The sequence below is a fragment of the Crinia signifera genome, chromosome 9 (genome assembly GCF_055691185.1).
Source record: "Crinia signifera chromosome 9, ASM5569118v1, whole genome shotgun sequence".
Taxonomy (NCBI): Eukaryota; Metazoa; Chordata; class Amphibia; order Anura; family Myobatrachidae; genus Crinia; species Crinia signifera.
In genome coordinates this window covers 64,634,562-64,659,728 of record NC_139225.1, presented here as the reverse complement: position 1 = coordinate 64,659,728, position 25,167 = coordinate 64,634,562, and the positions used below count along the sequence as shown (strand labels likewise).

Here is a 25,167-nt window from a genome sequence, read left to right as displayed (position 1 = left end):
GTGGTTCAGCTTCATACAACGATCAAAGTCCTCCTCCTCTCCCTCGCCCTATAGTAAATTTAAGAGAGTTCAGCTGTCATCAACAAAAACACATCAAACAGCTCTGCCTTCTAATGACATTTTATCACAAATCCCCAAGTAGAGTACAAGGGTGTCGGTGGTTGTGATGCGGACCTTAATATATATATATATATATATATATATATATATATATATATATATATATAATTCCAGTCTGCTGTTGCCACTTCCTACCAGTACCTATCGCAGTACATAATTCCAGTCTGCTGTTGCCACTGCCTACCAGTACTTATCGCAGTATATAATTGCAGTCTGCTGTTGCCACTGCCTACCAGTATCTATCACAGTATATAATACCAGTCTGCTGTTGCCACTGCCATGCCTACCAGTACCTATCGCAGTATATAATTCCAGTCTGCTCTTGCCACTGTCTTCCAGTACCTATCGCAGTGTACAGTATAATTCCAGTCTGCTGTTGCCACTGGCTATCAGTACCTATCGCAGTATATAAATTCAGTCTGCTGTTGTCACTGGCTACCAGTACCTATTGCAGTATATAATTCCAGTCTGCTGTTGCCACTGGCTACCAGTACCTATCGCAGTATATAATTCCAGTCTGCTGTTGCCACTGCCATGCATACCAGTATCTATTGCAGTATATAATTCCAGTCTGCTGTTGCCACTGCCTTCCAGTACCTATCGCAGTACATAATTCCAGTCTGCTGTTGCCACTGTCTACCTACTGATGAATAATTGCTGTCTGCTGGGGCCTACCTACTGACGTATATAAGTGCACTTCAGTAGTGCTGTCCTGTGGCATAACTCCACAAAAATAATGGAGATCCAAAATATGGAGGAAAAAAAATAGGGGAGAGCCGCTTCCTCATAGTTCTGAAGCTGCTGCCACTTGTCATGATATAGACGATATAGACGATGAAATGCCATCAACATCGTCTGCCAAGGCCGATGCCCAGTGTCAAAGTAGAGGGCATGTAAAATCTAAGCCAAAGTTTGGTAAAAGGACTCTAAGAAATAAATGTAAATCGTTGGATGAGAAACGTAAACTTGCCAATATGCCATTTACGACATGGAGTGGCAGACTAGTGGTTTACCTTCATACAACGATCAAAGTCCTCCTCCTCTCCCCTGCCCTATAGTCAATTTAAGAGAGTTCAGCTGTCATCAACATAACACATCAAGCAACTCTGCCTTCTAAAGACATTTTATCACATTTTATCACTCCTTGTCAATTTCCTCCTCGATCCGGATCGGGGGGGGGGGGGGGCATCCTGAAGTCCATGTCACCACCAGCATGACTGATTCCTCTTCTATACAAGATTCCTCCGGAGGATCCTGCAGTGCTACGCCTACTACTGCCTCTACTGCTGTTGCTGCTGGGAATCAGTCATCATCCCAGAGGGAAATTCGTAAGACCGCTACATATTTCACTAAGCAATTGACCGTCCAACAGTCGTTTGCCATGAGGACGAAGTACGACAGCAGTCATCCTGTGGCAAAGTGGATAGCTGCGGCCTTGACAGCTATGTTGGTGTTAGACGTGCATCCGGTGTCTGCCATCAGTGGAGTGGGATTTAGACGGTTGATGGAGGTATTGTGTCCCGGTACCAAATCCCGTCTAGATTCCACCTCACTAGGCAGGTGATACCCGGGATGTACAGAGATGTACCAAAAAGTGTCCTCAGTGCCCTGAAAAATGCGGCTGTCCCCACTGTCCACGGACATGTGGACAAGTGGATCAGGGAAAACTAAGGACTATATGACTGTGACAGCCCACTGGGTAGATGCATCGCCTCCTGCAGCAACAGCACCAGCATCTCCTGCACACCAGCTCCTTCGAAGGCAGGCTACGCTGTGTATCACCAGTTTCAGTAAGAGGCACAATGCCGACAACCTCTTAGAGGAACTGAGAGAAATCATCTCACAGTGGCTTACCCCACTTAGACTCTCCTGGGGATTTCTGGTGTCGGATAACGAGAGTAACGTGCAGGCATTACACATGGGCAATTTCCAGCACGTGCCATGTTTTGCCCACACAATAAATTTGGCGGTGCAGCATTTCATCAGAAGTGATAGGAGCGTGCAGGAGATGCTTACGGTGTCCCGCAAAATTGCCAGACACTTTCGACATTCTGTCACTGCCTGCCAAAGGCTGAAGCCGCAGCAAAAACTCCTCAACCTGCCCTGCCATCACCTTAAACAAGAGGTGGTGACATGCTGGAACTCCACCCTCTATATACTGCAGAGGATGGAGGAGCAGCAAAAGGCCATTCAAACCTACATGGCCACCTAGGACATAGGCAAAGGAGCAGGGATGCACCTGCCTCAAGCGCAGTGGAGGCTTATTTCCATGTTGTGCAAGGTTCTCCAGCCATCTGAACTTGCCACACTTGAAGTCAGTTCCGACACTGCCAGCTTGAGTCAGATGATTCTGACCCTGATCAGGCTGTTGCAGAAGCAGCTGGAGAAAGTGAAGGAGGAGCTTAAGTGTTGTGATTTCGCAAAGCATGTAGCTCTTGTGGATGAAGCCCTCCATACACTTTGCCAGGATAAGAGGGTGGTCAGTCTATTAAAGTCAGAGGAATACATTCTGGCCATCGTGCTCGATCCTCGGTTTAAAGCATATGTTGTGTCTCTATTTCCATCAAACATAAGTCTACAAAGGTGCAAAGACCTGCTGGTCAGGAGATTCTGAAGGGGACCGTGACACAGCCACAGCTCCTCTTTCATTTTCTCCCACACCTCTGCCTGAGAGGAAAAAGCTGTGATTTCCCACATGACCCACTGGCGGGGATGCAGGGCGAAGTGTCAAAATGTGGAAAATATGATGTTCATAAAAATTAATTGTCAATTTTTCAATGAAGACCAGCAATTGCCTCCAGAGACTACAGATTGTGATTGTGGAATCCAGTGGGGACGAATTGATCATGTGTGAGGATGAGGAAGTACACACAGAAGGGGGTGAGGAATCAGAGGATGAGGATGACATCTTGGCTTTGTAGAGCAAGTTTGTACAGGCTTTTTTTGGTGCAAGGGCCCAAACAAACCAATCATTTCAGCCACAGTAGTTTGGTAGGCCCTGTCACTGAAATGATTGGTTTATTAAATTGTGCATGTCCTATTTCCACAACATAAGGGTGGGTGAGACATCCCAAGGAAAATTCCAACTTGCATTTCTTTTTTTCTTTGCCGGCTTTTTTTGTGGGGGTCCAAACGAACCTATTATTTCAGCCACAGTTTTCTATGCCCTGTCTCTGAAATTACTGGTTTGTTAAAGTGTGCATGTCCTATTTATGCAACATAAGGGTGGGTGGGAGGGCCCAAGGATAATTTCATCTTGCACCTCTATTTTTTTGGCATTATGTGCTTTTTGGGGCCGTTTTTCAAACTGCCATCCTGTCTGCCGCTGCAGTGTCACTCCTAGATGGGCCACATGTTTGTGCCACTTACTTGAATGGCTTAGCATAGTCATCCAGCTACCTCGGTGCAACATTTTGGTCTAAAAACAATATTGTGTGGTGTTCAGAATAGACTGGAAATCAGTGGAAATTAATGTTATTGAGGTTAATACAGGTTGAGTATCCCTTATACAAAATGCTCGGGACCCCGAGCATTCCGAATAAGGGATTTTTACGGTTTTTGGAATATTTTTTTGTACATACTTACCTGTCCCCTGGTGGGTCCCCGATGGTCCCTCGGCATCCATGGAGTCCTCCAGCATCCATGGCAGGCCTTCAGCTTCATCTCTGGCGTCTCCAGCGGTCCCAGGGGTGCATTGCACGAATTCCCAGGTGCACCAGTGACGTCACCGGCGCGCATGGGAACTCGTGCAATGCACTCCTGGGACCGCTGGAGACGCCAGAGATGAAGCTGATGGCCTGCCGTGGATGCCTGGGGACTAGGTAAATATAAAAAGGGTATGGGGGGGAACACGTTTTTTGGAATAATTCGGATAACGGATATCCGGGTACCGGATACTCAACCTCTAATTGTGTAGGAGCAAAACAATAAAATCTGTAATTTTAGCAATTTTTCATGCTTTAAAAAAAAAAATCAGAACCCAAAACCCAAAACATTGAGTGGGTGTTTTGGCAAAACCCATTAGAACCCAAAACCTGAAGGTAATCAGAACCCAAAATGCGAAAAGTGGCCGCTGCACATCCGTAATATATACGTTTCGGCCACCTGACTCTTGTGCTGTGCAGAAGTCCACTGCTGACTTGTCTTGAGAAAGGCCCCCTGGTGGCCGAAACGTAGACCTACACTTTATTTGACTGGTAATGTATCCAAAATAAATATTTCATGATGAGACCTTGGTGAGTGCCCTTATTGGATGAATATCCTACCCTGCTCTGTATTTGGGACATATTGTGTCGCCTTAATGGAGCACCCCACACATTTTTCAATGTTGGCCGGGAGTGCGGAATTACAAGAAATTATATATATATATATATATATATATATATATATATATATATATATAAAAAGAAATAACCCTTTCACTGCGCTGAAATAGTAGGCCGCACCTCTATAAGTCCCCCCTGTTAGTGGGGGTAAGAGAATGGAAAATGCAACAAAGATATAGAGTGCGCCTTTGTGTGTGTCACCACCACCACCATAATATATATATAAAATAAAGTTCGCAAATACCCTTAGCGACTATGAGAAAAATGACACACGCAGGGGTTAATAGTCCCGTTCGATATTTTCAATGCACTGAGGGTCTGTAGTATTCACCTGGCAGCTCCAAATCACCTGGATTCCACAGGTGTAGAGATTCTAGAAAAATGAATAAGAGCGCTCCATAGTGCAATATGTACCAAATTCAAGAATTTTATTGAAATTCCTTTTAAAATATTCTAATAATAATAATTGTCCCTACCGTAAGTCTGAAAGACATTTTGTTTAATAATCTATTATTTCAATGATTTTCCTGTTTTATTAGAACCAATGTGTATAAAAGGCATATATGTAGAAACATGAATGTTATTCCTCTTGAATTCTTCATGCATTGCTCTGAATGCGACTTGGTTGGAAGAGTTAATATACTGTCACCTTTGCTTTGGCTTGCAAAACACATTTGGCCTAATTCATGTTCCTATCCTATAGAGAAGAGGGGTTTTATACCTGCGCACTGAATCTATCTTCTTGATTTTTCTTAACTAGCAGCTGCACCTAAACGGGTGACTAATTCCGTTTGGTAAATGGACAAGGTACAAGGGTAGTTTGTGGTACTGCGCTCCGTTAATGAAAATTCTACAGGTTGTCTTAAAAGAATTGTAGTTCTTTATTTGTATACAATAGTAAAGTATATAGCAATTAACCTTTTCAATATAATTTCCTGACGCTGTGGACTGGAATATTGTATTCCTTCAGGGTTTACAATTGCTAGTAGTGGATATGCCACATGCACGATGTGTCTGAATCTCGTGTATTAATCTACAATGCAGGTAATTAATACATGAAAAAAGATGCAAGAAAAGAAGAAAACGAAAAGAATTGAAAAAAAGCAAAAATTACAAATATAAATGGAAAAAAGGGAAAAAGTCTACACAATTATCTGTCCAATAAATTGGGCGGTATGTATACACTTGTTGCATATGTATGCAATGGATTTCGGATTCCTTAAAGAAAATAAATGTTTGAACTCAGTCTGTGGCTGAGAAAACTGTCAAGCGGCGTCCCGCTATTTGTAATCCTCCTTCTGGTGTCAGTTTTTTAACGATCAATGTTGGTACCTGTATGGTCGGTTTTCGTGTTCGGTAGCGGCATATCCACTGCTAGCAATTGTAAACCCTGAAGGAATACAATATTCCAGTCCACAGCGTCAAGAAATTATATTGAAAAGGTTAATTGCTATATACTTTACTATTGTATACAAATAAAGAACTACAATTCTTTTAAGACAACCTGTAGAATTTTCATTAACGGAGCGCAGTACCACAAACTACCCTTGTACCATGTTCCTATCCTATGATGCCGTGAATTTGTAGGCTATAGAATTGCTAATAATGGCAACTGAAGCCGAAGACACTAAACGGAGTAATCCAAAACTTATTTGCAACTGCGTACACTTAGGCAGTAACAAGGAACTCTGACGGCTAGGGCAGCCCTATGGCTGCTCTAACTGTACACAGCAGTAGTAACTCAGGCACTATGTTTTTGTAAATATATGATTACAGCTGGTGGCATATACATTCCCTAAACCACCCTCAAATGGTCACTTCCTTTTAATCTCTCTTCGATAACAATTTCAGTGTGATCAAATGCACATTGGCGCATGTGCAGTGCGATTGAAGTAAATACACAGTTAGTACATCATTTGCACTTGCATCCATTGCGTGATGATCAGCATTGCATCCAAAAATGAATTGGCCTCATTGTCCCTGCACAAGAAAGGTACTCTCTCTCTCTCCTTTGTTCTCTCTGTTTTATTGCCTTGTCGACCGGGGTTGAGGTGTGGTGTGAAAGCACCAAACCTAATAAACTGGTTCGACCAACTCGGAAATTTGACCTGGGTTTTAAGAAGGGTTTGTCACATGCAACCGCCGTGGATCCCGGCGGGTCTCCTACTCACCCATTGGTGTCCTGCGGCTGCTCTCTGGTCGGTCAGGGGGCGAGCGGATGGCCAGGGGCGGGCGGCTGGGAGTCTGCAGAGAGGAGGGCCGGGTCCCGGGAGCGTGGAGGCTGTTGGGTCTGACGCGGCTCTGGGAGTCTGAGGCGCCATCTTGGATGAGGGCAAATAAGTAATTTTGCCAGTCTCTGCACTTTCCTGGGAACCAATGGCAGCCGCCCTCCTGCTATAAGGGGGATCTGCTGAGGTTCACCAGTGTCAGTGCAAAGAGTATTCTGCCTGGAGTAGGTTCCAGGGACCATTGCAGCCATTCTGCCCAAAGAGCCTGTACTCAGCTGCCTGTCCTCTGATGCTCCAACGGCCGCGCCTGTCTCTGGTCGCCATCGCCTTTCGTACCCGACCGTCTTGTGGGCTGCGCCCTGCCCTTCTTTTGGCGTTGGATCCCTCTTGAACTATCTCGGACCTTGGGCATACCCATTCCTCGACCGACTCTCAAGTATTGTGCTGGAGCATACCTTTAACCCATACGGCCGCAAAGACGTATTTGCGAGCATCGGTGAAGTTTTATTTTGTTTACCGCAAAGACGTATTTGCAATTATTACAGAACCCAAAGATGTTATTTGTGCAACTATTTTTATTGATGCAGAGATCAATTATTAAACCAGCCGGTTTCAACCCTTCTTCCACTGAGTCAGCAGTTCCTGTTCTTGAGACGAAACCATCAGAACCCACTTCCGTGACAGGGTTAAACCCTGGTCATCATCTGTATAGCAGGAAAACTGGGTTTAGTGTGAAAGTGCCAGAGACAGGTGGGACCTGGGGTAATGTTATTGTGTCTGACCCAGCTTTGCGATCTGAAAGCGGTATAAATGTATATTTTCTTGTGCATGGAGGGACAATGTGTTTTCCAACCCAAAGGAGAGATAACAGTATATCAGTTCTTCCTAGCAAGTCACAGGTACTAACTCTTCACTCTCACTTCTGCATTACTTATCCAAGGGACAGAGTGGACATTGTTATCTGCTGTAGGCTAGAAGTATATGTTTCCCTTTAGCTTTATGTAAAAGTGTTTTCTGTGAAATTCTCATTTTCTTTCACAACTTTGTCCATGTATTTTCTGCTGCATAGTAACTTTCTATTCTTTGTTTTCTTGTGTTTTGATAGGATATTAGATAATAACAGAGTTGTCAAGATTGTTCCTGGAGCATTCAGAGGCCTGAATTCTCTATATTTCCTGTAAGTCTAATACTGTATACTTAATAATATACAATATGAAGATGGGTGGTAGGTACTGTAGCTCTCCGTTGTTATTCTGGGATATGAAAACAACAAGACAAATTTACATAAGATTTTCAGCTGTCCTCCCTTAAATTCTCCCAACAACATTTATATGTGAATAAAATGGTAAATAAAAAAAAACAAGAGATATTTTAGAATATGTAAAAGTCCATTTCAGGGTTTCACAATCACTGGACAACCTAATCCCAGAATCGGGTGGTGTTCATTTATAAATTTCCGGGTCCACCTTCTGTGATATAGGATGGTGGTAATGCTCACTTGTATCCTTACATAAATGTTTATAGGACATGCAAAATGAATGTATCTTTATGGTGCTTCCTCAAAAGTAACCCGAATAATCACCACATTGGGAACTTAACCAGTAGAATTTTAATTGATCATTTAATTAGTGTGATACTCTCAGGAATCTTGCAAATTGATGTTGTATTCTCACGTTACATTAATTTCTGTACCACTTAGTGAATGAGAAGTGGCAAAATATGGTATATTGAGTTCTGATACCTAATTTTAAGCTTGCTTTCCTTTTCTGTTGATATTAATGAGATCAATTAAGACAGGCAAGTTCATGGCTTATGAAATGAAAATGTGTTTTGTCTGTATTGTATGTTCAATGATGGTGTAACATAAACTTAGCAATACCAATATTCTTGTATTTAACTCTTGTTCTCATTTAGGTATATGTTGAACAATTCTATTAGTGACATCCCTAAGAATTCTTTATGTGCAGAAATGCCTCGCCTCAACTGGCTGTGAGTACCTGCTGTGGTAATTATTTATGAATCACAGATTCCCTGCAGCATATCACTTCAACTATAATACAATATTTCTCAAATATTTTATTTTAAGGTGTGTACTAGCAAAAAGGTTTGCACTTCAATATATCATTTCATTTGTTGGGTTTTTTTTTATTATTTCTTTTAAACTCAAGTCATATTGGCTTCCTTGTAGATGAGGCAATTATAAAGTGCCTGGGGTAAATTTACTAAAGGTTGGTTTTGGGTATTTAGTCATTTTTCAATCTGATTTGCAAACCAATCATTTACTACAAATTATCGACCATTTCCAACTGTTTTCTAAACCACCCTCACATACATACAAGGTCCTTTATAACTGCCTCTCCCACCCACTCCAGTTGGCCATCGCCTCTCCTCTACCCTGGTCACTGCATCCCATGCGTAAATCCAGGATTCCCTCACTCTGTTAGACTCTCCTGACCTTGCAATGCTCAAAACAGGTACTGAAAACCCACATTTTTATCAGAATACCTCTCAGAAAACCTTGTCCTGAGGCTGCTTTACCTACCCCCTGCCTCATGCCTTGGCCATCCCTGCCCTACTCAATTTCTGCCATCAGGCCATCTTTCTTGCTCCTCTTGTCAACGTTGTGTCGCCCCTTCCCTCTAGATTGTAAGCTTTGAGGAGCTGGGCCCTCTTCCCTCCTATTCTTACAGCCCTTTTCTTGCCGAAAGGTTAAGCTGACAACAGGGATCCTGAGCTGATCACTCACCCGTGCCTTTGTTATGTTTGTGGTGGGCAAGCTGTCCCTGTGCATCCACCCCATTCCCTTGTTCTTGTGTGAGTAGCTACCAACACTCCTCCCCTATAATCCAGCCCAGGGGCCAAATGTAATAGGGTGTGAGAAATTTTGGGAGAGTTTTCAAAATAAATGTAAAATGGCAATCAAATACTGTACACTAAAAATCAGGTTGATTTTGCCATTTAATTGATTGCCGCTGGGAAAACTCTCCCGAAATCTCTTACTTTCTGATTCTCACACCCTAATACATTTGGCCCTGGTATATATCCCCCATGTACAAAAAATAGTGACTTCTCAGTTTAGAGTTCTATTTAAAAACACAGGTAAAATATAATTCTCCAAAGAGCTTCCTTGAGCATAAAGCACCGAACTTTAATTAAAACAAGTGACAAAATAAAGAAAATAAAAAAAAATATATATGTACAGATGTAGCAGGCTTCATCCTTGGCCGGCGCCTGACAGATCCCTTTCACTGGCGAGTGCCGGCGATAGGGACTGTGACACACGTGCGTCTCATGCGCACACGCGTCCCAGTAACACGGTGGCTGGGCAGCATCTCCCTAACCGTCTCCGCTCCAGGGAGACGCTGCCCAGTTCGGGAGGGCGCGGCGGTGAGGGGGACCGGCGGCGATGGCGGGGGAGGTGGCAGGCTCCAGTGCCATGGGGAGCGTGAGCATCACATACGCGCACACCCCTGGCGGACGCTGGCGGGGGCTGGCAATAGAATCGCCAGCCTCTGCAAAGATGTAGCCTGCTACATCTGTATATATATATATATATTTTTTTTAAGGTGAAACGTGTTACAAAACAAAATGATTACATTAAAATTTTGCACAGAATATATGCAAATAGAGTTTATCTGAACCAAGTGCACAATAAAATAAATGTGTAATGAGTTGGCCCGCACAAAGCTTATCAAGCTAGGAGCACCCACAGTCCTTAATCCGGCCCCGCTCTTAAAGATCAATTATTAAAAATATAAATAAACCTGCGTAACTCTTTATCTCCAGTAAATGTGGCTAATAGTATTCAATTTATCCACAGGGTTACTCAATATAAATGATGTTTTTTGTAGTCTATATAACAATACACCACGGGGTGATTCTAATCCCCTCGTAGACCAATGTTTTTCTTCTGTATATGCACATAATATTTTATGCACATGTGCAGGTTCACTGGGCGAACGGCTTTGGCAACTTTCATAGTGCATGGCGGGGGCAGGTGCCACCCATGGGAACGCCCAGCGTTTCATGGGCATCCCCATGAAAATGCTGGGCATTTCCTTGGGAATGAAGGTGTGCCAATGTGTGCCGTGAGCGGGCGGCTGACATCATATGACATCAGCCGCCCACCCTGTCTTTGTCCCGGCACACACAAATAAAAGTCAGTTTCCACTGACTTTTATTTTCGAGCCCAGGAGAAATCATCGAATGCAGTGGGCACATGCAAGGTAATGTGTATTCAGTACATATGGTTGCGAGGGGAAGTGGCAAGCGGGGGGGGGGGGCGTATTTTCTTTGGGGATGGCAGGTCGGGCTCTCTGGCACTCCGTAAGCTGCGATCCTCAAACTTACCAAGTCAACCAGAATCATCCCCCATATACTGTATGTTGGCACTTATATTTAATCATCTATTTGTTTTTAATTAATGTTTTTGTCAATAGGGACCTGGAGGGAAATCGAATGCACACAATTCGGGACTCTGTGTTTCAGGAGTGCATAACTGTGCTGTGAGTATAACAATGTGAGACTATGTAACTGTCTTGTGAGTACAATCCTATTCTCTGCTTTATGTGATCTATCACGTAAATGTGTCATACTTACTTACTGTTTCTATCTGTGCTCTGGGTAATATTTGGAAAGGAAGGTCCAAGTGGCAGGTACAGGAGTTGGTTCTGCAAATCACAGCATTAATGCCCTGACACCACATCAACGACTAGATCCAGCATTTTTGCCTACTTAACTGAAGTGGGATTATTGTCTCTTCCATTTTCACATTATGTTTTCCATGATTTGTAATTTTGCAAAAAGTATTAATGAGGACATGATACTGCTTAAAAGATTAAATAGGGAAACGGAAACTCATGTTAGTATTCAGTAATCTGTTAGCAAAGCTAAAAGGATTTCCAGGGCACCTAACATACATTCCAAAAGGAGCTGAATTGTCTAATATAAATTGACATCAGAAATTAAGGGTGACATTCTATGGGATGAGATTTGCGTTTTTTGGCGTTAATTAGGCAACAAAATGGCGATATTGCATTTTCCCGCCAAATCGCCAATTTAATAGGATGCGCTAAGGGACTGAAATCGCATATTATGTGCGTTAAGGCATGCGGACCAAAAGTGCGAGATTAATTCGCATTTATATCTCATCCAGATGTTTTCGTACAGAAAAGTATATAAATCGCTTATTTAATGCAATGCGTTTTCGCAAATCGCACTTTTTAGGTGTCCAATAATCGCACTTATTTCAGACCAGGTTCTGTTTGGCGATTTGGCCCAGAACTCATTTTGGTCAAGTGCACACATGGTTAATTTCAGCACAGGTGCCCTCATTTTCACTCACAAACACCCCTACATAAACCCCAACATCATTAAGGACACCTGTGAGTGTTTGAGACATGGAGATTTTGCAGAGTGGTTTGGAGTTGCTCATCTGTGATGTGGCCCATTTGGAGGAGCTGCGCAGGAGGGAGGAAGCTGCGCGCCAGATCCAGGTAGCCCCCCGACTACTGCGTACCCCACATATGTATCGTGCTCGGCTGTACCTGGACTCCCTCTCGGATCAACAGGTTGTGGGGATGTTTAGGCTGAACCGCATTAACCTGTTGGACTTATATGAGCAGGTGAGAGATGATTTGGACCCTTTTGGGGGAGGCAACTATGCAGTGTCTGGGCTGCACAAATTAATGTGTGCCCTCTACTATTTGGCCACAGGCTCCACCCAGTCTGTGACCTCATGGGCCTTGGGGGTATCACAGGCCACTTTCTCTAAGCATTTTACTCAAGTGTTACTTGCTTTAAAGAAGTTGTGGCGGACATACATCAGATTCCCCAGTTCTGAGCAGGAGTGGCAGGACCACAAGTTGGCTTTCTATAGACTCTCAGCATTCCCTCACGTGCTGGGAGCTATATTGGGATTTGGGCACCGCACGTGCGGGGACACGTCTACATCAATAGGCGTGGGCGGCACTCACTGAACGTGCAGGTTGTATCCAATGCTCATTTGAAAATCCTGAGTGTTGTGGCAGGCTTTCCGGGAAACTGCCATGACGTCTATATTCTGAGACACTCAGCCCTCTGGAACAGATTTACCGGCCACCAAATGCCAGAGGGCTGGCTACTAGGTAAGTACCTTTTTACATATTACCCTGTCTGTCCTTATTTGTACCTGCTGTAATGTGTGTGTTTCGTGTTTCACAAGCATATTGCTCTTCTACCAGTGTGTCCTGTTTGAAAGAAACACATACCTTACCATATAAGGCAATCACTTCCTATCTGTGTTTTAGGTGACTCAGGATATGGTTGTGTTTCCTGGCTCATGACACCTTTGCGCTCCCCAGAGGGCCCTGCACAGCACCGGTATAATGAAGCCCACATTGCAACCCGCAATGTGGTGGAGCGCACATTTGGCGTTTTGAAGAGTCGCTTCCGGTGTTTGGACAGGTCGTCGGGTACACTGCTTTACCACCCTGCCAAAGTAGTGATGATCATCCAGGCTTGCTGCATGCTGCACAACATAGCCCTGTCCCAACCTGCCTATGTGGAGGAGGAACATGCAGCAGTCGTGCAGGAAGCCCAACCTACCACACCTCGGGTAGTGAGGGGTACGCAGAGGGGGAATCTGGTGCGCACACACATCATCAGTTGTTACTTTTCTGGTAAGCACATGTGCCCTGTACTCCAAAATGTACCTGTGCTGTAAGTGTACTTATTAACAAATGTGTGACCAATACCATCTGCTTCCACCCACATTTAGCCTAATACACAGTGCCCAACGGATGCAGATGGTGGTGCTGACCTATCCCTTGCTGATATCTAGCTTGTAAGTACATTTGATACATGTATGAATGAAGTATGCAGTCAAACATGGCTCACTGGTGTTGTGGAACTACACGTGCCAGCATGCCCTGACACACTATAACCATTACAGTCCAAACCATGAGTGTCAGAGCCTGCTAGAATATGTAGATGCACAACCTTTGCCGCCCTAGGAGATACCCCACACTACTTTAGTGCAATCCCATTGTCATATACCATTACAATATGTTATAATTCACACAATAATTGGTTTTCATAAAAATACACAAACACAATGGTATGCGGTTAGACATTTTTACTTCTGCCTACTTTGTCAGACGCAATCTGCATTTTTGCAGGTGAAACATAACAACTGTGGGGGCATGTTACACGATGTATTTGATTATACAAAATTAACAAACATATATATGAGCTACCTTCTCCCAGCATCAGGCAACCCTACACCACTTCTAGAACCTGCACCAAGCCCACCACGGGTCCTAACACTCCGACGGGGTGGGGAAGTCGGGGAGCCACTTATTGGGGTGCTGGATACACTGCTGAGGGTTGATGCTGCGCCACCTCCCATATTGGCTTCAAGCTGCTGTATTTGGGCCTGCATACCTATTAAGGCATTAGTCTGCGCTGTGCATGATTGGGTTAGTGCAGCTATACTTTGCGCAAGGCTGCCAATATGGCTATTCTGTTCCCTAACAGCAGAAGTTAAATCTGCAAACCGGGTGTCAATGCTGTTAGCAATGCGCACATGAGTGCCTACACCTACCCGTACACTACGTACAATTTTGCGTAATTGAAGGAACGTGTCACGCATGTACCCCTGGATGTTACCTATTTGCAGGCTTTGGGAGGCCATGAATTCTATTTGTTTGTCCTTGAAATTGACCAAGGAGTTAGCTACTTGGGAAGCAGAAGCTGTTGTATGGGGTGTGTTGGTGGGTGGGGGTGGGTTGGGAGACACCCCACTTGGGGGAAGATCACTCTGTGATGAGGTCTGTATTTCTTCCTCTGCCGCAAAGGTCTCCACCGGTTCAAGAATGATGTCCATTTCGTCTAACACCATAATTGAAGAATCTGTTTGGTTGGTCCCTAGTTGTATAGCACCTGTGGATACAGATGAAGAGGTAAGTACTGATGCATATATAGGCCAGACTGTCGTTTATACTGTTTTACAAAGGGCTTGAGATGCTGGACGCACATACCTAGGGGTGTTATGTACTTACACATGTACCCCGATACAGCATGTAACATTGACATTAATAATATGTCACATGCCTAGCTCAGATGACATTCATTTCCGTTGCAATGTAGCAGCAGGAGATGAATGTAGTGTGAGATATTGTTGATGTGATATGGGTGTGTATACTGTATGTGTAATGGCGTGTTTTTTGTTCATTTACCTGCTTCCACAGATTCTGCAGCAACGGGCCTTCTGTTCTTGGATGCCGCAGCACTTCGGGATGGACAATCTGTACAAGGAAAGATGGGCAGCCATTATGGACCTTACAATGGATAAGCATTTACACAAACCATGCATTCAAATGACTATAATGGACAATACCTTCCTTTGGATAAGGACTGCATTATTTATTCACCACATTTTTTTTTTTTGTCACACTATTATTTGGTTAAATTATGATTAAATTAGTGGACACATGACAACTATTGTATAATCTGTGGTATGTAGTCATGGCAGCTAAACCACCAGTACCCCTCTGTGTTTTTGGCCACATACATGTTAGGCTGCTAGAAAGAATGTTACAGTGTTGATCAATATGAGCAGTTGTGGAACTACAAGGCCCAGCATTATGAGCAATTTTAAAGTACGACCAGCCAATTTCTTGTGCATGACCTTGCTGGGCTATGTAGTTCCACAGCAGCACTTTACTTAGCATAACAATGCAAGTGAACATTATAGTTATAAATCATTGGCATGTATGTTTAAGATTGCATGGGGTCACACTTACCAGCTCTTGGATGGCGTTTGCGGCCTATCGGTATCCGCCACGTGCATGCCAGGCAGGACCTCAGGGGGTATGATGCGCTTCAACTTCACCTCATACGAAGTGTAGCACACAGTGGTGGGGCTTCCTCCTCCAGTCTTGGTGGCCTCCTCCAACTCCATGGCCATTTTACTTTTCAACTGCCTTTTGATGTCGTTGAATCTTTTCTTTACATTTCTCACCAGGCGCTTGTGCTGACTGACAGCGTTCACCGCCTGGGTGATGTCCTTCCACATAGCCCTTTTGCGCTGTGCAGTGGTCTTGTGGTGAGATTTGCCAAGCAAACGGTCAAACACTGGCATGATAGCCCGGACAAGTGCAGCATTTTCCTCATATGAAAATCTGACCTTCCGGCCACTTTTTGTGCGGCCAGCTTCCACCTCCTCCTCCTCATTTTCTACTCCAGCCATGTAGCCCTCCTCCTCCATGCCAGTGTCTTCCTCCTCCTCACCTCCATCTTCCTCCACCTCTGACATGTGGCCCTCCTGCAGCTGCTGTGGGGTATGGTCAAGGTCTTGGCTATAGGATGGGGATGCCAGCGGATCCACCACCTCCTCCTGCTGGGGCTGGACGCCCAGGGCCTGGTCTGGGGCTGGCCTTGCTGTGGCCATGCTGCCTGCCACACTGCTGGCTCTCACACTTGGCTGGCTGCTGCCACTGCTCCCTCTGCCACTGCTCCCTCTGCAACTCCTCACTCTGCCACTGCTCCCTCTGCCACTCCTCACTCTGCCACCAACACCTCTTCCTCTACTCACACTGCCACTGCTCCTCTCCATGCTCCTTACTTCCTATCAAAGAGTGAAATGGCGCCAATGCCCCTTTATATAGGGGGTGTGATGCATAATGGAGGGGACAGAGGTGGGCCAATAGGTTGGGGGGTTCTTAGTCATGCGGAGACAGTTTTGTAAATCGCACTCCGGTTGGTCCAAAACTCGCACATGACCGGCGGAAGAAATCGCACTTTTTTGTGACTTAAAATCGCACCACTTCGCACTTTTCAGCCTCCAAAGCGCATCACATTAAATATGCGATTTATGACTGAAAAATGCGATTTGAAAAAGGGCGAATAGTGGCGATGTGGTGCGCTAAAATAACATGCGCATTTATCACATCCCATAGAATGTCACCCTAAGGGTCTGGAAAGTTTAAAGGGTAGAATAGATATAAAGTAGTATGGTAAAGGTAAGAAATATATATGTGTGACACCTTGTACACCTTGACAAAGGGGCAGTTTGGAGCCCCGAAACGTTGGAGCATTAAAAACCACTTTTGACTTTTTTCAAATCCTGCTGAGTGCCGCTGCTTGCTTGCTATTGTTAGGATCTCCTGTGCCACGCTGCCTGGCGAGGCACTACGTGGCACTGGCTGGTAGGAGAAATGATCGGGAATGGAGGGCAACCTCGCCAACCTGACTCCGTTGCTACCAGATGGAGTTAGCGTGTGAGTGCGGGATGCTAAGCTTCACCACTAATAGCCGCGTTCGTGGGAGCCCGTTAGTCAGGCTCCCACCTCGATGCCACCTGGTCTTATGTATGTGACAACTCACACGCCAAGGCCAGTGATGAACAAGGGGAACCTCTAACTGACACCTGCTGGCGAGAGTACCCACGGCGCTCCCGTAAGTGGCCCTAGGAGCCTGGTGTAACAACAGTGTCAAGATGAGACCACCCACGGGTGTAACAATACACAAAAGATGACTCAATAAGCTGAATGTAACAATACACAAGAGATGACTCAAATAAGCAGGACTGTAACAATACACAAAGATGACTCAATAAGCAGGACTGTAACAATACACAAAGATGACTCAATAAGCAGGACTGTAACTTAGCTGGAGCTGAGCGGCTGCGGGCAAGGCAAGGAACCAGCCGAAGGGGTGGATCACGCTGGAGAGGGACACCCAGGAATACCAACAAAAGCTCCAGGAACCGGGAACACTCAGGACGCTGGGTCTGAACTATAACCGGCGTCTGAGTGCCCCGGCATCAGGGTTTAAATAGCACAGCCTCCATGGGCAGATGAGGCTGCGTTGAGCGCTTCCTCTTCCGCCCGGCGTCCCCCGTCGCCTAGGCAACCGGGGCGGGCGCTGAGGAAGTGGCCGGGCGTGAGACTCCTGGCCGTTCGTGACGTCAGACGGGGGGCGTGTGTCGTTGACGCGACCACGTCTCCAGACGCGGCGACGCCCCCTGACGCGGCGCCGTCCTGGTTGCGTCGTCACAGCCGGGACACACCGCGGAGAACCCCCTGCGTCAGCGCCAGAGCTGGCTGCAGGGGTAACAGCAGTCACAGCCGGGACGGAGCGCAGAGAACCCCTTACGTCAGCGCCAGAGCTGACTGCAGGGGTCATAACAGTACCCCCCCTTGAGGAGGGGTCACCGAACCCTTACCCCCAGGTTTAAACGGAAATTTCCTAAAGAACTCTGCCCTAAGTCTGGGAGCATGAAGAAGTCTGTCCGGGACCCAGGATCTCTCTTCATCCCCAAATCCCTGCCAATGAACAAGAAATTTAAGTCGACCCCGGACAACCTTGGAATCAAGGATCTGTTCAACCAAAAATTCCTTGTGGCCCCTGATAATCACAGGTCTCCTGGACTGTTTCTGGTGAAAGAGAGTGGAAACCGGCTTAAAAAGGGAACAATGGAACACGTTATTGATCCTCAATGATCGGGGTAATTGTAACTGAAAGGCCACTGGGTTAACCTGTCTGGTAATGAGAAAAGGTCCGATGAATCTGGGGCCCAATTTATGACTTTTCTGACGTAATTTGATAAATCGGGTTGAGAGAAAGACTTTCTGGCCCACCCTGAATGGGCAGGGTTTCCTGTGCCTGTCATAAAACATTTTGGAACGGGCCGAGGAAAGATTCAAGGCAAGACGCACCTTTTTCCAAGAGTCCCTAAGGACAGAAACTGCCGAGGGAGTTGAGTGAGAGGATTTAACAGGAACATCAAAGGAATTGCATTTGGGATGAAAACCGGTGTTACAGAAAAATGGTGAAGTCTTGGTTGACACGTGATAGGAATTATTATAAGAAAATTCAGCTAACGGCACCAAGTCTGCCCAATCAGTCTGACATTTAGCAATGAAGCAACGTAAATATTGTTCCAAGGCCTGATTAACCCTCTCGGTTTGTCCATTCGACTGAGGGTGGTATCCGGAGGACAAGCTGAGCTGGATACCTAAGTTGGAACAAAATGCCCTCCAAAAGCTGGCGACAAACTGGGGTCCCCTGTCCGAGACAATATCTCTGGGGAGACCATGAAGTCTGAAAATATGGGTAATGAAAAGTTGAGCTAATTCTCGAGCCGAGGGAAGTTTGCGCAAAGGTATAAAATGAGCCATTTTACTAAAGCGATCAACGGTAACCCAAATGGTGGAAAAATGGGAAGACAAAGGAAGGTCGACGATAAAATCCATAGAAATGTGGGACCAGGGTCTGTCTGGAATGGATAAGGGTAGAAGCTGGCCCATGGGTGCTACTCTGGGAGATTTCTGTCGAGCGCATACCGGACAGGCTGAGACAAAACGGGTGACGTCCTGTTTCATGGAGGGCCACCAGACTGCTGTGGAGAGACTTTCAAAGGTCTTGGTGATGCCCGGATGGCCAGCCAACTTAGTGGAATGGAAATCCTTGAGGACAAAATCTCGCAGAGCCTTGGGGACAAAGAGTAGGTTCTGAGGAGTCGACCGGGGAGCAGAGGACTGGGAAGCAAGAACCCGAGTGGCCAAGTCTTGGGTTAATCCAGCCAAGATAAAAGCTGACGGGATAATGGTCTCTTCCCCCAATTCCGGGTCCTGAGAAGACTGGAAACTCAGAGAAAGCGCATCGGCCTTGACGTTCTTAGGACCGGGTCTGAAGGTGATGTTAAATCGAAAACGGGTAAAGAAGAGAGCCCATCTAGCTTGACGTGGGTTGAGTCGTTTGGCCGACTGGATATATGCTAAATTCTTGTGATCGGTAATAACGGTGATCATGTGTTCTGCTCCCTCTAGCCATTGGCGCCATTCCTCAAAGGCCCATTTTATGGCAAGAAGCTCTCTATTACCTACATCATAATTCTTTTCAGCGGCGGAAAATTTCCGTGAAAAATAGGCACAGGGATGCAGTTTATTATCCAGACTATGAGTCTGGGAGAGCACGGCTCCTGCCCCAACATCGGAGGCGTCAACTTCCACTAAGAACGGCTTCCGGGGGTCAGGATGGTGAAGAATGGGGGCAGAACAAAACGCTTTCTTCAGCCGTTCAAGGATTCAACGGCCTGTGGGGACCAGTCTTGTGGGTCTGCTCCCTTGCGAGTGAGTTCCACAATGGGAGCCACGATATCTGAAAATGAACGAATAAATTTACGATAGTAGTTAGAGAAACCCAGGAACCTCTGAACGGCCTTGAGGTTAGTGGGGCGTGCCCATGACAGGATGGCTTGAACCTTCTTAGGCTCCATGGAAAAACCTTTGGGAGTAATGATATAGCCCAGGAAAGAAACTTTGGAAACTTCAAACTCACATTTCTCTAACTTGGCGTAAAGTTGGTTCTCGCGTAACTTTTGGAGGACCATGCAAACATGCTGCCTATGTTCGGTCAAAGTTTTGGAAAAAATCAAGATATCGTCTAGATAGACCACAGCAAAAACTCCTAAAAACGGCAGGAGTACCTCATTAATGAAATCCTGGAAGACGGCAGGAGCATTGGCCAATCCGAAGGGCATCACCAGATATTCGTAGTGGCCAGTATGCGTGTTGAATGCCGTCTTCCACTCGTCCCCCTGCCTGATTCTTATGAGGTTGTATGCTCCTCTCAAATCGATTTTAGAAAAAACAACGGCTTCACGGATCTGGTCGAATAACACAGAAATGAGGGGTAAAGGATAAGAATTCTTAATGGTGATCTGATTCAAGGCCCGATAATCAATACAGGGGCGCAAGGTCCCATCCTTCTTTTCAACAAAGAAGAACCCTGCCCCCACAGGGGACTTGGACGGACGGATGAAGCCTTTCTTTAGGCTTTCTTTAATATAATCTTCCATAGCGTGGGACTCAGGAGCGGAGAGAGCATACAAACGCCCTTTGGGTAATCTGGCATTGGGGACAAGATCAATGGTACAATCAAACGGCCGATGGGGAGGCAGTGTTTCTGCTTCTTTCTTTGAAAACACGTCAAGAAAACTGTGATACGATGAAGGTAAAGAAGACAAAACAGGAGATACCGCCCGAAGAGGAAGAGAGAGACAGCTGTCAGAACATGCTGATCCCCATCGGGTGATCTCGCCCGTAGCCCAATTGACATTAGGATTGTGTTTCCTTAGCCAAGGCAGACCCAAGACAAGAGGTGCAATAGGACAATGAAAAACTAAAAAAGAGATTTCCTCGGAATGTAAGGCTCCTATAGACAACCGGAGGGAAGGAGTACGGGAGGATATGCTGCCATTGGATAGTGGTAGGCCATCTAAACCACACACCGACAGGGACCCCTCAAGGGGGATGGGTTTGAACCCTAAGGATTCAACCAATGTGGCGTCCATAAAATTGCCAGCTGCGCCACAATCCAAAAAGGCAGACACCTCCAGAAACTGTTTCCCAAAGGAGATGGTGGTCTTGATATAAATGGATTCCATGGGGGAAAAACAGGTAAGGCCTAAGTGAACCCCCCCAAGGTTACCTAGGCCCTGTCTTTTCCCGCCTTAAGCGGACAGAGCACAGCACGGTGACCGGAACCACCACAATAAAGACACAATCCCTTAAGTCTTCTCCGACTCTTTTCGGAGGCGGAGAGGCGAGTGGCCCCTAACTGCATGGGTTCCTCCCCTGAGTGGTCGGAAGAATCACCCGGAGGGGATGAGGGAAAGACCCCAGACTCTCTTTCTCTCTGACGCTCCCGAAACCGTCGATCTACCTTGATGGCTAATTGCATCATCTCATCTAAAGATGTGGGAGATGGGTAGTGTACCAGGGCGTCTTTAAGACCATCGGACAAGCCAATTCTAAATTGGCTGCGTAGGGCTGGGTCATTCCACCCAGAATCGATGGCCCACCTCCTAAACTGTGTGCAATATCCCTCTGCCGTACCTTGCCCCTGACGAAGGGCTCGGAGATTGGCCTCAGCTGAGGCAGACCTATCGGGATCATCATATAACAACCCCATGGCTGAAAAAAAAGAACTGACGGAGGAGAGGGCCTCATCTCCTGCAGGGAGCCCGAATGCCCAGGTCTGGGGATCCCCCTGTAGGAGAGAAATAATTATCCCCACTCGCTGAACCTCTGAACCGGAGGACAGAGGACGCAGTTTGAAATACAGTTTACAGGACTCTCTGAAGTTGTAAAAAAGGGAACGATCTCCAGAGAAACGATCAGGGAGATCGAGTCTGGGCTCTGGGCGTCTAGACGCCGACAGGACTCCGTGTACCTGTTCCTCCTGCGTATTGACCCGGAGGGTGAGTTTTTGGAGTTCCTGTGTGAGAGTGTGGATCTGGCCCACCAGAGCATGTCCCGTGGCCTGCTGGGAAGGATCCATGACAGACTATGACCCGCGACTGAGTATAAATATATATATTATCGGGCCGGTTATAATGTTAGGATCTCCTGTGCCACGCTGCCTGGCGAGGCACTACGTGGCACTGGCTGGTAGGAGAAATGATCGGGAATGGAGGGCAACCTCGCCAACCTGACTCCGTTGCTACCAGATGGAGTTAGCGTGTGAGTGCGGGATGCTAAGCTTCACCACTAATAGCCGCGTTCGTGGGAGCCCGTTAGTCAGGCTCCCACCTCGATGCCACCTGGTCTTATGTATGTGACAACTCACACGCCAAGGCCAGTGATGAACAAGGGGAACCTCTAACTGACACCTGCTGGCGAGAGTACCCACGGCGCTCCCGTAAGTGGCCCTAGGAGCCTGGTGTAACAACAGTGTCAAGATGAGACCACCCACGGGTGTAACAATACACAAAAGATGACTCAATAAGCTGAATGTAACAATACACAAGAGATGACTCAAATAAGCAGGACTGTAACAATACACAAAGATGACTCAATAAGCAGGACTGTAAAAATACACAAAGATGACTCAATAAGCAGGACTGTAACTTAGCTGGAGCTGAGCGGCTGCGGGCAAGGCAAGGAACCAGCCGAAGGGGTGGATCACGCTGGGGAGGGACACCCAGGAATACCAACAAAAGCTCCAGGAACCGGGAACACTCAGGACGCTGGGTCTGAACTATAACCGGCGTCTGAGTGCCCCGGCATCAGGGTTTAAATAGCACAGCCTCCATGGGCAGATGAGGCTGCGTTGAGCGCTTCCTCTTCCGCCCGGCCGCCCGGCGTCCCCCGTCGCCTAGGCAACCGGGGCGGGCGCTGAGGAAGTGGCCGGGCGTGAGACTCCTGGCCGTTCGTGACGTCAGACGGGGGGCGTGTGTCGTTGACGCGACCACGTCTCCAGACGCGGCGACGCCCCCTGACGCGGCGCCGTCCTGGTTGCGTCGTCACAGCCGGGACACACCGCGGAGAACCCCCTGCGTCAGCGCCAGAGCTGGCTGCAGGGGTAACAGCAGTCACAGCCGGGACGGAGCGCAGAGAACCCCTTACGTCAGCGCCAGAGCTGACTGCAGGGGTCATAACAGCTATAGCTTACTATATAAATATATATATATATATATATATATATATATATATATATACACAGTATATCAGCTACAATAATCTGTCACCCAGTACATTTTGTTGATCGCTACTTCTTCAGGGTTGTCTTTAATCAATGAATAAGAAATATATATCATGCACTCAGATAAACTCTATCAAAGTTCTTACCAATATAAAATAAAATAAAGTAGTTAACAGTATTTCATACTATGTCTAGAGGTTGACAAATAAACATATTGTTCTTTTTTTAATACTTAATGTATGCTATTTTTGCAGGTAAATATAAATATATGAATGGGTCAGTGGGAGGAGGAGTTAATCTATAATACACAATTTCAAATGAGGAACATCTAGTTTTTTCATAGATATATATACACACAATAATTCTTGTAAGTTTAAAATGGGCAATTGTAGATATATTTGGTATCTATTAGTCTAATATAGAACAGTTAGTGGTGTAATATAAGGGAGACACAAAAATAATAACTAAGTGCTAAGAACTATTAACATAATTAAGGACTATTACGTGTTAGGTATTAATCTAATTAAGCTGTCATTGTTTATGTTTATCAGGCTATAGGAATTCTTCAAAGTATTCTGATAAATGACTTAGAAAAACTAGTCCCATTAATAGTATTATAAAGGGGATGCAGTCAAAATCCCGACGGTCAAAATCCCAACGGTCAAAATACCGACAACCATTGACCAATGGTCAAAATCCCGACAAGATCAAAATACCGACATTTAAAATCCTGACAAGGTCAAAATACAGACAAGGTCAAAATACTGAAATTTAATATCCCAACAAGGTCAAAATACCGACAACAATTGACCAACAGTCTAAATCCCGACAAGGTCAAAATCCCGACAAGGTCAAAATACCAACATATAGAATGTAGACAGGTGAAAAAGTGAACATGACTTTCGGTCGACAGGTCGCGAGGTCGACATGGCTTTTTTCACTGTTATTTGACCCAACATGTGCCGACAGGTGGTATTTCATGCCCTACCATCCACTAGGGCGTGGTGGGAAAATAAAATAGTGTGCCGAGCGCAGCGAGGCACCGCGCCCGAAGCATGACGAGCGCAGCAAGGGGCTGCGGTTGACTTCCAACTGTGTCCATGTCAACTGTAATAGCTGTCGGTATTTTGACCGTCGGGATTTTGATCATTGGTATTTCAAACCGAATCCTTATAAAGTACTTTAAAATAAGTGTTTTTCTAGGTGTATTATACTGTATATTTAAGCAATAAAATCAATGTGAATAAATATCAAACTAAATGTTTGGAGATTAAATAAAAGTTTTTGAACTAAAGGAAACATAAAGAACTAAGAAAATAGTTATTTATTATAAATATTTATTTAAGAAAAGGCTTCTATGAACTCATTGTTTAATATTCAGTTATATAATGAGGTTATTATTATCCATTAGGAAGTTCTGCTTATTTGATTAAATTGATGTATTGGAATAATGCCATACAACAAGAGCCAACTAAGAAATACTGAGTACAGTATTTTTCTCTTAAATCAACTATATGTTATTACCTTGCTTTGTTTTATAACAAAACATATCTGTTTAGAATATATACACCTAGGTAAAGTTATCTAAGGGATTAAAAACATCTTTCGGTACTTATGTAATATCTGGACTCCCGTTTTTCTTATAAGACCGCGTCCCCTCACGGGGCTCGCTGCGCTCACCACGCTTCGGGCACGGTGGCTCGCTGCGCTCGCCACACTATATAAAATCAACTCCATGCGTAGTTGGATAGTAGGGGTATGAAAAAATGGGGTGCATTTAACATGGGAGTCCAGATAATACATAAGTACCCATCTTTCTTTGTGATTTAGACCCTATTAAGAATATACTATATTTTGTTCAAATTAAATAAGGCAATGTGAACTATTAAAAAAGGTTTTAAAAAATAGGTTAAAAAAGAGAACAATATGTATATTTGTCAACCTCTAGACATATTATTATATTATGAAATTCTGTCGATTATTTTATAGTAAGAACTATGATATTAAAATGAATGATGCTTTAG

The 25,167-nt window shown here is 45.3% G+C and overlaps 1 protein-coding gene across 1 annotated transcript in view; it reads left to right on the top strand.

Moving 5' to 3' along the window:
• Window positions 1-25,167, top strand: part of LOC146035592 (relaxin receptor 1-like) — a 474,765-nt gene that overhangs the window by 348,354 nt on the left and 101,244 nt on the right. The window contains exons 8-10 of the mRNA XM_083159131.1: window positions 7,779-7,850; window positions 8,588-8,662; window positions 11,113-11,178. Of these exons, the coding sequence (XP_083015257.1) occupies window positions 7,779-7,850; window positions 8,588-8,662; window positions 11,113-11,178 (213 nt within the window). The remainder of the gene's footprint in view (window positions 1-7,778; window positions 7,851-8,587; window positions 8,663-11,112; window positions 11,179-25,167) is intronic.